Consider the following 14,194-nt stretch of genomic DNA (forward strand, 5'->3'; position numbering starts at 1 on the left):
GCCAAATCGAGTTATCTCGAGACACTTTACAAAAAGAGCAGGTCTAGACCGACTCTTTGTTATGTTATTTAAAGAGAGGCCCAACATGAATCACCATGAGTAGCACTTAGCAATATTCGGCACATTGGCAGAAAAACTTCCTTTAAACAGGCAGAAACCTCGAGCAGAACCAGACTCATGTTGAACAGCCATCTGCCTCGACTGGATGGGCCGAAAATGGGATAGAAGGAGATGCAGGATAGAGACAGGCAAAGAGAGCAACAACAACATATGTCCTTGTTACGTGAACAACAACAGACACATACTTATGGTTACAATGCCAATAATATTGGTAGACTAGGGTGAAGATTAGCAAAATAAATAAATAAATAAATTAGCAAGAGAAGCAGAGTAATGATAAAGGCTGAGGTAGTCGTAATTGTAACAGTTGAAGTCAACAGGTCTTCTATTTAGCATTAGCAGCAACAATAATGATACTATGGGGAAGGCTGAGGTTGTGGTTCCCTCAGTTCGTCTGCCAGAACCAGAACATTTCAAAGCCGGATCTGTATATAGAGATTAGACACGCATGATCAAAGAGCTGTGAGTCAGAGTGCGCACTGACAATGCCACAAAGGCTTGTGGGCAAATCTCCACATTGTAGATGCAATTTCAGTTTTTCTCTCAAAGGCACTGCTATCTGTTCCCTTTTAATTGGTCAATACATTTTGGCATCTAAATATTTATATATTTATAGATATTTATAAATATTATATTTGAGGAAAAATAAAATAGTCCTGAGCTTTAAAATAATTTTAAAGCAAACAATATCAAACAGGTTTTGCCCAAGCTACAATTCAGATTCAAAGCTACTCAAACTAGATTATTGTATCATTAATGATTCATTTTGCAATTTACAAAGTTGACTGTAAAGTGGACTGAGACAGATTAATAGACCCACAGACAGACAGCAACATAAATAAAAAAGGTAACAGAGACTAATAAATGCAATGCCAATAATAACAATTATATAAAAATGACTACATTAGTGTTAATTCATATATATTAGCAATAAGAACAATAATGATGGTAATAAAAGTATAACTGGAATAATCGATCCACAAAAAACAGTTTTATTTGCAGCCTTCGTGACTTATTGTTTGAATATAGTTTAATAACTCAACAGTTTATGCTGTAAATAATGTCAGTGTATCTTATTTAAAATGTTGTTTTATGTTCCCTCTTTAACTTTGAAACCCAAGCTCTTAAAATGTCTCTGCACCTGCCCTGCTGCTGAGCATGAACGAGGCCGTCTCAGTGTGTGAACTGTGAATGTAAAAACTAGTCTTTGGTTTTGGTTCTGTGTCGAAGTGGTTCTGTTGTAAGTCTGTCTTTCTTTTATTCATGTATGTTTGAACGTATATGTATGTGAAAACATTTAGAACAGAGTTTTCCAGTATGTCACAATCAAAGAGAGCAATGAAGGAGTGGTCTGAGGATGAAGACAACTCCTCTCTCAGGGTGGCTACTTATAGTTGTGACTGATCAAGCTAAAACTCACTTGTATGACATCATTACAACATGCATCTCCTCACGCTGATCTGTGGGATTGTGCTTCTGGAAAAAGGCAAGTTTTTTTTCTGTTGTCTGCTTTTTAAACAGTTGAATAAAAGAGGATTTTATTGTCACTTTGCTTTATGCCACTGAAGTTTAAGTGTTAAGCTGTGAAATGATCTTTTTGTCCCTCTTGGGAAAAAACTTATCTGAGTTGTGTTTTTCCAGCCTACACTCTGAAATGTTACGAGTGTGTGCCGGGAAGCGCAGGAGACTGCACAGACAAGGAGACACAGTGTCCTCGGGGGCAGCGGTGTGGTGCACTGAGGATCCTCACATATGCAGGTATGATATTGTGTGATGCCTTGTTTTTATCACAACACTGTTTTTCACCGGCCCAGTTAACAAAGTGTTTTATTTTTCAGGGGATATAAAAGCTGCTGATGTCAACATGAAGTCGTGTCTTTTGGCTAATCAGTGTATTGAGGGCTCAATCAACTTTGGACTTTCCAAGACTGTCATCACCAGCAGGTGCTGCAACTCTGAGCTCTGCAACAGCCAGCCTGCCCCTGGTAACTCACTCATATTGTCTTTTTAGACGCCTGTTTGCGCTGGTTTAGTGGCACGAGTTAAAGTACTAGTGTAAAAGTAGCTAAATACTCTCCTCCGTTACTGCTTGACAAGTTAGTGATGACAAAATAATGTCAAAAACAATCAGATTAAATTATTGAACGTATGAGTATATAATCACGGCGTCATGATGATACCAGTCTATTTATCAGAATCGGAGACATAGTTTTCGGAGCCAGCATTGTTGGAGAAACAAGACTGAAATTCCCAGACGCGCGTGGAAAATTACTTTTCCCTCCATCACCATCTGCTATTTAGGAGCCCAGGGGCATAGTACCCTCGACTGCCGCAGTAGACACACACAGAAAAATGTTTGTGTGTAACAGAGAGTGAGAGAGCTTTTCAAAAGCATCCAACTGTAATCAGATAGTGGCATAAATCTAAACGTTTTCATTGTTACTCGCTCATCAGCAGGTCCCAGCAAATCCAGCCCCAACGGTAAGAAGTGCTACAGCTGCAATGGACAAAAGTGCACCACAATTCTGAACTGCGAGGGGAACGAGGACCACTGCATCTCCTCCAAAGGTAACCGTCCTAAAGCTTGAAAATCTATCCCGTGTTTTCTCTGCTCAGAGGGGCGACACTGTAACATTTTTTTATCCTCACAGTGACAATAGGACGGGAAACGGTGACCGTGAAGGGCTGTGCCTCCAAGCTGATTTGCTCCAATGAAGCGCAGATCCCAGGATCGGTTGGAGCGGAGATCAGCTGCTGTCAGGGTGACCTCTGCAACAGCGCCAGCAGCACAGGAGCCGGCTTCCTGCTCCTCGTGGCACCGCTGCTCGCTTCCGTCGTGTTCTCTTAACAGGAGACGCAGAGGCAACACTGCTCAGTGTGTCCCTCATCTCTGCATTACATTATCATTTCGATTAATGAGTGCGAAAGCTTAGCAAGAAAAGTATAAACTATGATTTAGTAAAGGGTTGGTTCCCTCATATGTTTTTAACCAGCTTACTTTCTTTTTTTTTTGCAAGTTGCTTTAAGACCAGCTCCAGTCATGTTTTATGACATATTAAATGCTCTGCTTGAAATAATAAATTGTGACTAATAAACAAAATACGTTTAATTACTTGTAAAAGGCATCTCCTCCTTCTCCCTTAATCGAAACTCCCGATTCTGCATAGTCCCCGCCCACTATGCACATTTCCAACCACCAACTCCGTCTCCTGCAGCGCAATACTGATTCACTTCCGTTTTCCTGCGTAATATTATTAAAATGAAACTTATTTTTAATTCAAATGATCAGAAATGTTATGATGTCCCTGTTCAAAGCAAAATAAACCAATTTCTCTAAATCCTGAGTGTTTTTGTGTTTTCTCCAAATGTTCTCAATCTTTTATTGTTTCATTTAAACGTTCAAAATGCGAACTGTTCTTCTGAAATTTGTGGCGAATACCCACACTTAGATTTAACGTTGGTACATGAAAGGTTACAGAAAGTGCTGGAGATAAGTTAGGATAACTTTGCCTGAGGCTCATGATGGAAAAACCGCTTGGATCCGCACCACAGGTCACAGAGGTCAACTTCCTCATTCTGTCTTTGCTGAGGTTTACAGTTTTTAATGTGTTTAATATTAATCCCTTCAGACCGTTTCCCTAACATACATAAATGCAGACATTGCAGCAAAATGAAACCAGTTTTTTATATATTTGACTTATTTTAGTGTCCACTGTGGAAAAGTCATGCCCAGTAGTGGTCTGAATTACAGAAGTAAAAGCTGTTGCACCTGTACGCAGAGAACCGAGAGGTAAAAAGCGTTACAGGATGTTTGTTGAGGTGTCTAGTTATAATTCAGATATTTGCCCTAAAAGTACAAGATTTCTTTGTCTATTTCATGTGACCCTGATACAACATAAGGTTTTAAAGCCAAGATAGTAGTTGTGTTTTTTACAGTCTAAATACCGAGGAGACACGATGATGGGTTGTAAATACAGGTTGGAATGAATGGCATTGACGCTGAGCGAAATCCAAATGTGAAATAAACATATTATATGATTTCTTTTACTGAGAGGTTGGTACGTGTTCTTACCTTCATCTTCCCAGTTAGCGTTTACTGTAACATAGTTCATGTTGACAGTAGTAACAGATGGCAGACCCCCATTAATAGTAACTGGCTGTTGATGTTCCAACTACTAACTGTGGGTACTTCGGTCATGTGTAACTGTCGAGATATGTGAAAGAGAGGAGAAATATATTTGACTTATTTTAGTGTCCACTGTGGAAAAGTCATGCCCAGTAGTGGTCTGAATTACAGAAGTAAAAGCTGTTGCACCTGTGAACCAAGAGGTAAAAAGCGTTACAGGATGTTTAGTGAGGTGTCTAGTTATAATTCAGATATTTGCCCTAAAAGTACAAGTGCAATGATTTCTTTGTCTATTTCATGTGACCCTGATACAACATAAGGTTTTAAATATAGTAGTAACTGGCTGTTGATGTTCCAACTACTAACTGTGGGTACTTCGGTCATGTGTAACTGTCGAGATATGTGAAAGAGAGGAGAAAAAGTGTGCCCCTGTCTAGTGCAAACATTTTATAAGAGGCACTTTATACACTTTACAGGTGTTGTTGGTACAGAAGAAAATCATCTCTTTGTAGTTTGTGGTCATGAAACCAAAACCAAACCAATGAAGTCAAATCTGAGAAAAGCACATTTATTATTGTGTTAAATGGTTGCACAAATTCTGTCAAATGACTGCTGATAAAAAGCCGATAAAATGTGATAAATGTTAGATGCAAGGCCGACATCATTGTTATACATGACTGATTTTGTAAGGTAAGAGGGGTAGGTGTTAATAAGCTTTAGCTTCTGCCTACACCCTTTCGGTTCATTACTAAAAATTTTGATGGAGCTTTTATTTTCTAACTTTGTATTTTGTATTGAAAACGAACCGAAATAAAATTGAAATTGAATTGAATAATTTATCGGACTAAAGAAGAGAACTTGTAGCAGACTCGTAACTCATTCAGCCCATAGACTGTATAAAAGGTGGAAGACATGACAGCTCCCTTAAAGTGAAGCCAAAACATTTCGGGTGCCCCCTGCTGACTGGCTGCTGTATAGGTCATAGGTCATAGGTCAGCCTGTCTCCTCCATGTTAACAGGTGGGACATGAGTCAAACTATAAAATCAAAATACACGACATAGCTAGTTATTATCATGCTTATTTACGTCCAAATGTTTTTCTGAAAAGTTTATTTCTAATTAGTTATTTGATGCTGTAAAAAGGATGATTGACAGCTCTGTTGACAAATCTGGCTCCTGCAGCGGATGTGTTCTGGATTAGCAGAGTGGAGGTGGATCAGTGAGAGGAGACATAACTAAAACAATCACTTCAGTCATTGAAGTTTCCAGATCAACACAAAGAAGCTGTTAAACATGCCGACATGTGGGATCTTTGCTGGTTGTTTTGGAAATGTGTGTGTTTTGGTTCGCGGAAGAAGCTACGACGGCTCGACCCGCCGATCTCTACTGCGCAGCTCTGGCTTTAAATGATGTCACCATCGCAGGATGGCAGCAGCCGTCACAGGGGCTGCTTTGGCCTCAATTTCCTTTGGAGCAGATGGAGACGCGTCGTCCATCTATATATACAGTCATTGGTTTAGCCTCCTAGTAGAAAGCTAGCAGCACCTGAAACACGCTGCAAATCATACTTGAAAGCTCAATAAAATAAAAACAGGTGAGTTATATCAAAATAAAAATTCCCTGTACAGTCGTCATGAATAGAAAAATTTGCTGTAGAGAAAAAAAAATCATTTTTTGTATCAGGCTGTTAAGTAGGGCATTATTAACATGTATAATGGGGCCTAATGGGGATGGACTCGCTTTTGGAGCCAGTCTCAAGTGGCCACTCGCGGAACTGCAGTTTTTGGCCCTCCTCCTTTGGCTTCATTTCTAAATACTGGAGATTGTCGCTTGGCTCTAAGGCGAAGGAGGAGCAGGTCTCCGGTTGCTAAATCACAAATAAAATATAGAAGAAAGCTGGTTATTTTTTGTTACTACATAAAACACAATATTATGTCACTCAAAACCGTGGGGACAGCTCTGTTAGTAAAACTCACCTCTTCGGGGATGGACAGCGTGGTTTGGAGACATAGTTGTTTTCAGTGGCTGGGCTCTTTCTAAAGGTGGAGGAGAGAATCACACAGTATCAGGTTTTGTCGGTGTTTAGTATCAGGGATGTTTGTGATGTAGAAGTGGAACATTGAATTAGCACTTACGAATAGACAACTCTGAGGTTCGCCGTGTCATCTTGACGTCTGCGAGGGTAATAAATGTTTTATCTAACATATATTTTTGAAGGGCTTTAAGTTTTTATTCCTTTTCATTCTTCATATTACAAAGAAAATTAAAAATGGTACCTTGAAAATCTGTTCCAGAAGGACCTCCTATAAAAATCAATTTAAATACATGTTAAAGTGTACAGACAACTAAACAGAGAGTGTAAGTGGTCCAATCTGAATCACCTACCTGGGGTTTCTCTCATTTTGCCACCCGATGCGTCCATCATCGTGTCTTCTGAAAAATTTAGAAATGTAAATATGAGGCACTTTATCGGTGGATTAAAAGTTAATGCTTATTCTTGTGTGTTCTTACCGAGAAAACCGGCTCCAAATGGACTTCCTGTTTGGAAAACAAAGTGTTAACTACCTGTCTGTACAAATCTTCTGTATTTGTCAAGAAATCTGCTGACAAACCGTTTTTCCGGCCTTTCCGGCCTTTCTGGCCTCGGAGGTTTCTCCCTGCCTTTGGCCAGTCTCCTGGACATTTAAATGAGGATAAATTATTTTAAGGAAAAGTTAAAGAGACTGTACACAGATTATAACACATGAGTAATTTAGTCACAAAAAACTGGTCTTGAGGCATTTTTAATAAAGCTTACCTGGATATTATCTCCCTTAGTGATTCCCTGTGAAAAGTTAAAATGCAGAGACAGACATTTATATCGCTTTTTTGTTGGACAATAAGAAATCTACATTCAACAAGTATGTCAATTATGGCACTGGAGGTTTCAGAGGGTCATCAGAGCAAAACTTTCACCAATAAAGGTTGACTGTTTTTCATCTACCTTCTCCTATAGATGAACACTCCAAGCACTGCAGCTGTGATGACCAGGATCAGGACTGGAATCACGATGGGGAGGGAGCTTCTGAACTGGTACGACACTGTTCCTGGTAATGTAGGAACAAATGCATTAAGCAAATACACAACTCAATATTAAGGAATTGCAGGGCATAAAAAGAAGAGAGGAAGTTTTGACCCTAACCCTTCACAGTCATCTCCACCACGCTGGCTCGTCTCTTGTCACCCCAGGAGATGGCAGTACAAGTCACATTTTTGAGCCCGTCTCCTGCTGCAACCATGTAAGTGACGGTAGAGGTCGTCTCCCAGATGTCGTGCTGCGTCCCCATGTGCGTGACATGACTGGTGATGATTGGGACGCTCCATGAGAACCCCGGAGGATGTGTCGGACATGTGTGCTTCACAGAACAGGAGGCGGTAATGGTTGAGCCGGCGTCCACCTCTGCTGGGTGGACAATGTCTGGTTTCTCTGGGGAGGCTGTGTAAAGCACAAAGAGTACTCTTGTCATACAGAGAACTAAATAGTTTGACACAATTAAATAAGCTGAAGAATTAAAATTGATTGCTGACCTTTCATAACTATAAACACGCAGCTGTTGTTGAATCTGTATTTGTCATCTCCTCTCTCTGCATAGAAACAGAAGGGCCCGTTGTCAAAGGGCTTGATGTCATCAATCTCCAAAGAGCACTGTCCCCCATGCAGTTCTCCTATTATTTTGGTGCGGCCCTTGAAATGATCAAGAACATAACTGCGTGCATTATGGTACACTACGCCGCCTATCTTTTTGGCCCAGATGCCACGTGTGAGGGGAACATCCTCCGGGTGCCGAAATGTGCAGGGAATCACCACACAGGAGCTGGTCAGGGCGTTGAATCTGAAAGGGACGTCCGCAGCCAGAACGTGGGGCGCTGGAAAGAGAGAGACCACATTGCGATGATGGGATCGCTTTAGAAGTCTTCTAATGTGGGACAAAACATGGCAACAAGATGAATGTGAGAGAATTGAGAAGTTCACCCACTTCCAAATGAACTTGGATACATTTCTCCGTATGGTTTCTCATATTCTGGAAAAAAAAAGGACAGTTCTTATAGTATGTGATTTATTAGATTGTAGTGTAACATCATTTGAGCTAAACTTAATATTCTTATTTGCTTTCAGATAGAGTTATTTAAGAAGATCGATACCACTCTCTTATCTTGCGCTAAATGTAAAACCACAGCCAGCAGCAGGTTAGCTTTAACTAGCTTGGCGCAAAGACCCGAATCAGGTTCTGTCAAACGTCACAAAATCTGCGTAGCAAGCTCATTCAAATAAAGGCCTATGTTATATCCTGTTGTTTATAACCAAAGCGCTAAAACAGTGCACTACTCCACGGGAGGTAATGTGCAGGACCACAGGCAACCAGTGGCACATAGACTGAAAACAGGCAGAAACAGCTTAAAAAATCTAAAATGTTATGTCTAGTTTTTGGTTGTAGCCAATATATAAAGCTTAGACCACAACCAGAAATATAAGTATAAGCAAGTAGAAGATGCGTCAGGAGGTGGATTTCGTCACCTTTGGACAGAGCCATGCTAGCTTCCCCCTCTGTTTTCGGTCTTCATGCTAACCTAAGCTAACTGGTAATTCTTGCTTTAGCTTCATTATGAGAGTGGTATCAATCTTCTCATTAAACTCTCTGCCAGAATGCTAATAATGTTTAACTATTCCTTTAAGTGATCATGTGTATGACATGGAGAAACTTACTTTTTACACGAAGGGTTGCAGAGGCTTTAGTCTCTCCAGTTACAAACTGAGCAGTGCAGGTCAAAGAGCTGTTGTCATCCTTAAGAGCGGCAATAAAGGTTAGGTTTGACATTGTGTTATAGGTGTCGCTGGACATCTTTGTGGTGACCAATGAGCTCTGCATATCTTCGTAGTTCCACATGAATGTAGGTTTATTTTTCTGGCACTTGTAGGAAACAGAACAAATGACACTCCGTGCCACACCCTCTGTTACGTCACCTGGTGGCTCAGTCATTTTGATGTCTTCGTATGGACCTAAGCAGAAAGACGACAGTAAGGCTTAAATCTTAACAGAAGCATTTTCATTTTAATTCAACTCATTCAAATCGTTGTACTCACATTCAACATTCAGCTTGAGCTCACTCGTTGCTTCCTGACCACCATGATAGCGAACGGAACACGTCACACTCTGGTCCTCTTCTTTCACAGGCCAAGTTCGCTCCATTTTCCTTTCCCATTTGCCATCAGACACCACAGTGTCCGTAATGGAGTCTTGTCCAGGTATGCCACTTAGGGTAAGAGTGGGGGCAGCAGAGATACATGTGTGGTGCACAATGCAGGACACTTTGCTCTCCTCTCCCACTCTTGGTATACCAATGATGTTCAGCTGCGGTTTCTCTGCTTTATCTATAAAATCAAAGCACTGTCAGTTGGAGAATTTCATTTTTTTATTGAACTGACAAAAAGAGGAGAGTAAATGTATCCAAACACTAACCTAAGACAATAATTTGAGAGGTTTTGTCTTGAAACGAGAACCCCTGGGAGCTGAAGGAAGTAATAGGGTTCTTGTCCACCCACGGGTAAAGTCTGTCATTGTTGTGTGACATCTCCAGCCTCTCGATCTTTAGACTACAATTTCTGTCACTCACAGATCCAGTCAGGCTGGTTCTCCCGTTAAACTTACTGATAACAGTTTGTCTTTGGTCAAACACAGGTTGGTATGCATTGGTCTGGAACAAGTACCAAATAACTTGCAGGTCAGCAGGCTGGGTGGAAGTGTAGCTGAAACTGCAAGGAAGGATGATACATGAGCCTCTCATGCCTGTGATACTTCCAGGAGTGGTAAAGGTCCAACCGCGTAAGAGCATGTTCCCTGTGAACACAAGAAACATTTAAAGCAAAGTTGCTGACCTTTCTGGCCTGTGAGCCTTTAAAAGGAGGCAAAGTCTACGCGTGACACCTAATCACTTTTAAAACTTGTAAAACTGTGAGAGCATGGAGTGAACAGAAGCTTACATGGGCCAAAAAATCAAAACAATGAGCCTAAAGAAGATTAAAATGCTCCATTTAGTGGAAACTGCAGTCAGGTGAATTTGTTGTTGTTTGTCACTGCTAGTAAAACTGATCAGACCTTAAAACTCACTTCAGTCAAGTATTTTACAAGAAAGAAATTGGAATAAAGTAATGAAACGTCCTGGGAATTTCACATATTCACAAGGCGGCCATTTTCCTCTGATGTCACCTTCAGGGTGGAAAGCTCAAATGCCTTTATAATGTCACACTGTTGTGTTTAAGGCTGCAAGTATTTACATGAAGAGCATCAAATCACCTCTCCTAGACTGATCAGTTATTGCAGTCAATAAACAGTAAATATCTGTTGGTAAATCAGGCTGTCTCGCTAAAGTTAGCCACTTAACCACTTCTTAGCTAACGTCACCTTTAGCTGGCTAACTGTTGAGGTCAGCTATAAATCTATTGTTTCATGTTTCATGTGACACAAACAATTTATTATATTGGCAAGTAAGTGGTTGAATGCTAATGTTAGCTATTTCTAATCATAGCTAGTAGATTATCAGAACATATTTGATAGCTCATGTTTTACCATCAGCTAAGTCGCAACAGTTAACGTTAGCATTCAACAACTTCTTAGCTAACCTCAGGGTTAGACTTTGAGCTAAGCTAAGGATGTATCATTTCATTTAACATAATTTAATCTTTATTTTGAAGCTGATTAGTTTCGGGTCACGTGACACACTGTTTGTAGGTGTTTGTTCGTTTTAGAAAGGTTGAAAAACAGAAGTTTGGTTGTAAAGGGAATATTTATTATTTATTTCTACTCACTCTTTACACGTAGGTAGAGTTTTACTTCCTGCCGCTGCCCCCCAGAGAATCTTGCATAGCATGTCAGATATTTTCCATGGTCGTTGGCTGCTGCTGTGAATTTCAACGTAGAGACCGTCCTCCACTGAGCACTTCCACTCTTGGTGGTGTCAGTGGAGGCCGGCATGCTGCCGTAGTTCCACGTCAGAGTTGGTATGTGTTTAGAGCATGTGTATATGGCAGTGCAGGTTATTGCTCTTTCCTGTCCCTCTAGAAGTTCAATTGAAGTAGGCTGGATAGTCAAGGGTGAAAAGGAGCCTGAGATAGAAATGGTGAATGTCAACACACTGAGGAAAGCATGGCAGAAAAAAATGTGCACTTTTGCTTTAATACGTACATTCTGCACTTAAGGCTCTAGAGGCTGAAGCACTGATACCGCCAGTGTGTCTGACAGAGCACACAACAGTCTGGTGGTCTGTCTGAATGTTCAGTGTGGTGGTCAAGGTAGTGTAGAATGTGCCATCAGTATATGAGCCATGAGTTAGATACTGACTCTTCAGAGGGATGTTGAGACTCAGAGTGGGTGGATACGAGGGACAGGTGTGATCAATGGTGCATTCCACTGTTACGGGCTGTCCAACCTTCTTCTCTCCATAGATCATAATCCTGGGTGTATTGGACCTGTCTGTACAACACAAATGTGAAGATTTAGGTTACCATGCTTCCTTTTAAAATGTATCTCTTGAGACTCACCATGAAAACTTACCCACGACTGAAATCTTTACAGTTTTTTCATAGAATTTGTGTGTGCTTTTTCCAATGTTCTCCGGATCTACCCAGGGGTAAATCCTATGACCGTGGTGAAGGTTCCTCACTGGGTTGATCTCAAGAGTGCATTTCCTGTACCCACTTAATAATTTTGTATCTCCAATAAACGCATGGATGACCTTGCCCGGGGACCAGCCGTCGTAAACTAGAGGATATCCACGGTTGACATAATTGTACCAAACCACGCGATTTGGTCTGCGTGGTGGATACGAATTGTAGTTAAAGCTGCAGGGGATGACAAGGCAGGAACCCAACAATCCTTCAGCGTATCCTGGCATATCAACATACCATGCTTCGGAACCACAGAAAATGTTTCCTGCATGAGGGGCAACAAGCAAAAAAATGGAATTAACTGAAGCGATAAGGTCAGTGTTTGTGTTAATAAATAAAAAAAAGTAAAAAATGTACAATACCTAGAACACAGAAGTTCAGGAGGAAATGGCTGAAGAAAGACATCTTGTGAATATTGCCATTCACCTAAAATGTATGTGAGAATAACAAATTAGTATTATACATTCATTTAAAAACAAGAAACAAGATGGATTCATTCGTGTGATTCATTTTTATGACATGCACCTCCTTTAGAAAAAGTCCCATTAAACAAAGTTCAGTATCAGAGTTATCCAATAATTTGGACAATTAAGCAATTTAGTATTGGATTTAAAGTTTGGGGCCGTGCAGGTATAGAGACAAAGTGGGTAACAGGGACTGACTAATAAATGCATGAAGTAAGCTATAAACATTATTCATATTTTAGCACCCTACACCTTCCAGAGAGAAATTGTATTACCACATCCACAATACTGTCAGTCTATTTCAGTGTACCTTATTCTCCTTTACTTGCTTTCCTAGCTGAAATAAGTCCATTGAATGGTTAGAAATTAAATGAACCTCAAGTAGGAGCTGAACATCGGCTCCCTCATCAGAAAGGGACAGCAGAGGATGTACTTCCTGCGGCAGCTAAAGAAACCCCTCTCACCCCGGCCACAGACTCTTTGAGACCCTCCCCTCTGGACAGAGGCTGCGCTCCATCAGGACCAAAACCTCCCGACACAGGAACAGTTTCTTCCTCTGCTGCCAGCCTCGCCCACAAGGACCCAACCACCCCCATCCCCCCATGTGACATGGACTCTCATCCAGCCCCTCAGTCACGCAAAACTTAATGAGTGTTATGTCTTTAATTCGGACTATGCGTTACATACACGTATTGCTTTTTATATTTTTATTCTTATTGCCTATTTTCTTTATCTTGTTCTATTTCCTTATTTTTATTCTAGTTCTGTGTTAATTGTTCTGCACCAAAATCAGCAAAACAAATTCCTTGTATGTGCAAACCTACTTGGGCATGTTGTTCAGCTGTATCATTTTCAGTTTAGTAAAGTAGTTTACAGTGACAGACAGAGTGACGGCTGTCTCATATAAACAACTCCTCTGCTGGTTGTAAGTGCAACAAGTTGGACAAATTATTGGTAGGGACAATTCAGGACATGTCTCTACCATCCCCATCCAATTCTACCATCTTGTATTCAACCAGAACAGGCTTTCAGGAAAAAACATGTCTCGACATGTCCAATTTCAAACTAACAGAAATAACTGAGTTGTAGGCGAAGAGTTTATAAATAAAGCTTGACTTGACTTGACTTGAAATACACATGACATCATGAAATAGCTTACTAATGTTGCTGTAGACGAACAAAAAGCTAAAGACCCAAATCAAAAAACAATCTTAAAGCTGTGTTAAACAAACCACATTATGTTATTTCTCATAACTTAAAATTTGAATGTTCTAAATTTAGGCTGGTGTGTTTTCATCTCTGATAATGTGGTGGTGAAAGAAAAGCAGAACTAAGCAGACTTTCAAAGGCATTCTGAACTCTCTGCTGTAACAAGAAAAAAATCTAGAAATATTTTGAATGTTGTTTTGGATTATTACCCACAGGAGTAAGAAAAGCCTACTTTATATCTCAGTTGAAAAATGGAGACAAATATTTCAGCAACATTTTTACAAAATAAATCATGACATCACAACTGATATATCTATTTTAGTATTTAGGCAAAAGAAATATCTATGCAAATCTAATTTGTGACTTGAGAGTAAATTTTATATTATTATTTTTTAAATATAAGAATGACTTACCTCCAGAGTTGAATTATGTTGTGAAAAGATTTACCAACTTAAACATCCTTTGAGTCCCTTACCACAGATCATCTTAAAGACTCCTCCTCCTAAAATGTGGGTGGAGGGTGCAAGTTAGGGATGGGCATTTCAAGCAAAAAAACGTTTCTATATTTACTGT

At 40.2% G+C, this 14,194-nt stretch overlaps 2 protein-coding genes across 2 annotated transcripts; one reads left to right on the forward strand and one right to left on the reverse strand.

The window, feature by feature from the left end:
* Positions 1-1,554: 1,554 nt before the first annotated feature.
* Positions 1,555-3,438, forward strand: LOC138584642 (urokinase plasminogen activator surface receptor-like). The gene is made up of 5 exons (XM_069656926.1): positions 1,555-1,606; positions 1,762-1,878; positions 1,959-2,105; positions 2,575-2,688; positions 2,772-3,438. Exons 1-5 carry the CDS (start codon positions 1,561-1,563, stop codon positions 2,966-2,968), a joined length of 621 nt encoding a protein of 206 aa, XP_069513027.1. The 5' UTR covers positions 1,555-1,560; the 3' UTR covers positions 2,969-3,438.
* Positions 3,439-4,678: 1,240 nt separating this feature from the next.
* On the reverse strand, positions 4,679-14,085 carry LOC138584033 (uncharacterized). Its single transcript, XM_069656149.1, has 20 exons — positions 14,035-14,085; positions 12,311-12,374; positions 11,836-12,213; positions 11,467-11,754; positions 11,091-11,387; positions 9,745-10,122; positions 9,369-9,656; positions 8,991-9,284; positions 8,263-8,307; positions 7,814-8,152; positions 7,428-7,721; positions 7,230-7,332; positions 7,044-7,070; positions 6,859-6,921; positions 6,758-6,784; positions 6,632-6,679; positions 6,523-6,549; positions 6,382-6,420; positions 6,223-6,282; positions 4,679-6,113 (listed from the first exon to the last, which is right to left on the reverse strand). Exons 2-20 carry the CDS (start codon positions 12,351-12,353, stop codon positions 6,083-6,085), a joined length of 3,069 nt encoding a protein of 1,022 aa, XP_069512250.1. The 5' UTR covers positions 12,354-12,374; positions 14,035-14,085; the 3' UTR covers positions 4,679-6,082.
* Between the last annotated feature and the right edge of the window lie 109 nt (positions 14,086-14,194).

Source organism: Semicossyphus pulcher, unplaced genomic scaffold (genome assembly GCF_022749685.1).
Source record: "Semicossyphus pulcher isolate SPU_LCO1_2020_fin unplaced genomic scaffold, fSemPul1.0.p SCAF_9, whole genome shotgun sequence".
Lineage (NCBI taxonomy): Eukaryota > Metazoa > Chordata > Actinopteri > Labriformes > Labridae > Semicossyphus > Semicossyphus pulcher.

What these genes read in the sequence shown, in the direction of transcription:
- LOC138584642 (XM_069656926.1), top strand. Translation starts at nt 1,561, where the DNA reads ATGCATCTCCTCACGCTGATCTGTGGGATTGTGCTTCTGGAAAAAG. An exon ending in GAGGATCCTCACATATGCAG is followed by an intron (nt 1,879 to 1,958) that starts GTATGATATTGT and finishes TTTATTTTTCAG; the next exon opens with GGGATATAAAAGCTGCTGAT. An exon ending in CCACTGCATCTCCTCCAAAG is followed by an intron (nt 2,689 to 2,771) that starts GTAACCGTCCTA and finishes TTATCCTCACAG; the next exon opens with TGACAATAGGACGGGAAACG.
- LOC138584033 (XM_069656149.1), bottom strand. Translation starts at nt 12,353, where the DNA reads ATGTCTTTCTTCAGCCATTTCCTCCTGAACTTCTGTGTTCTAG. An exon ending in TAGAGCCTTAAGTGCAGAAT is followed by an intron (nt 11,388 to 11,466) that starts GTACGTATTAAA and finishes TTTCTATCTCAG; the next exon opens with GCTCCTTTTCACCCTTGACT. An exon ending in CGTGTTTATAGTTATGAAAG is followed by an intron (nt 7,722 to 7,813) that starts GTCAGCAATCAA and finishes TGCTTTACACAG; the next exon opens with CCTCCCCAGAGAAACCAGAC.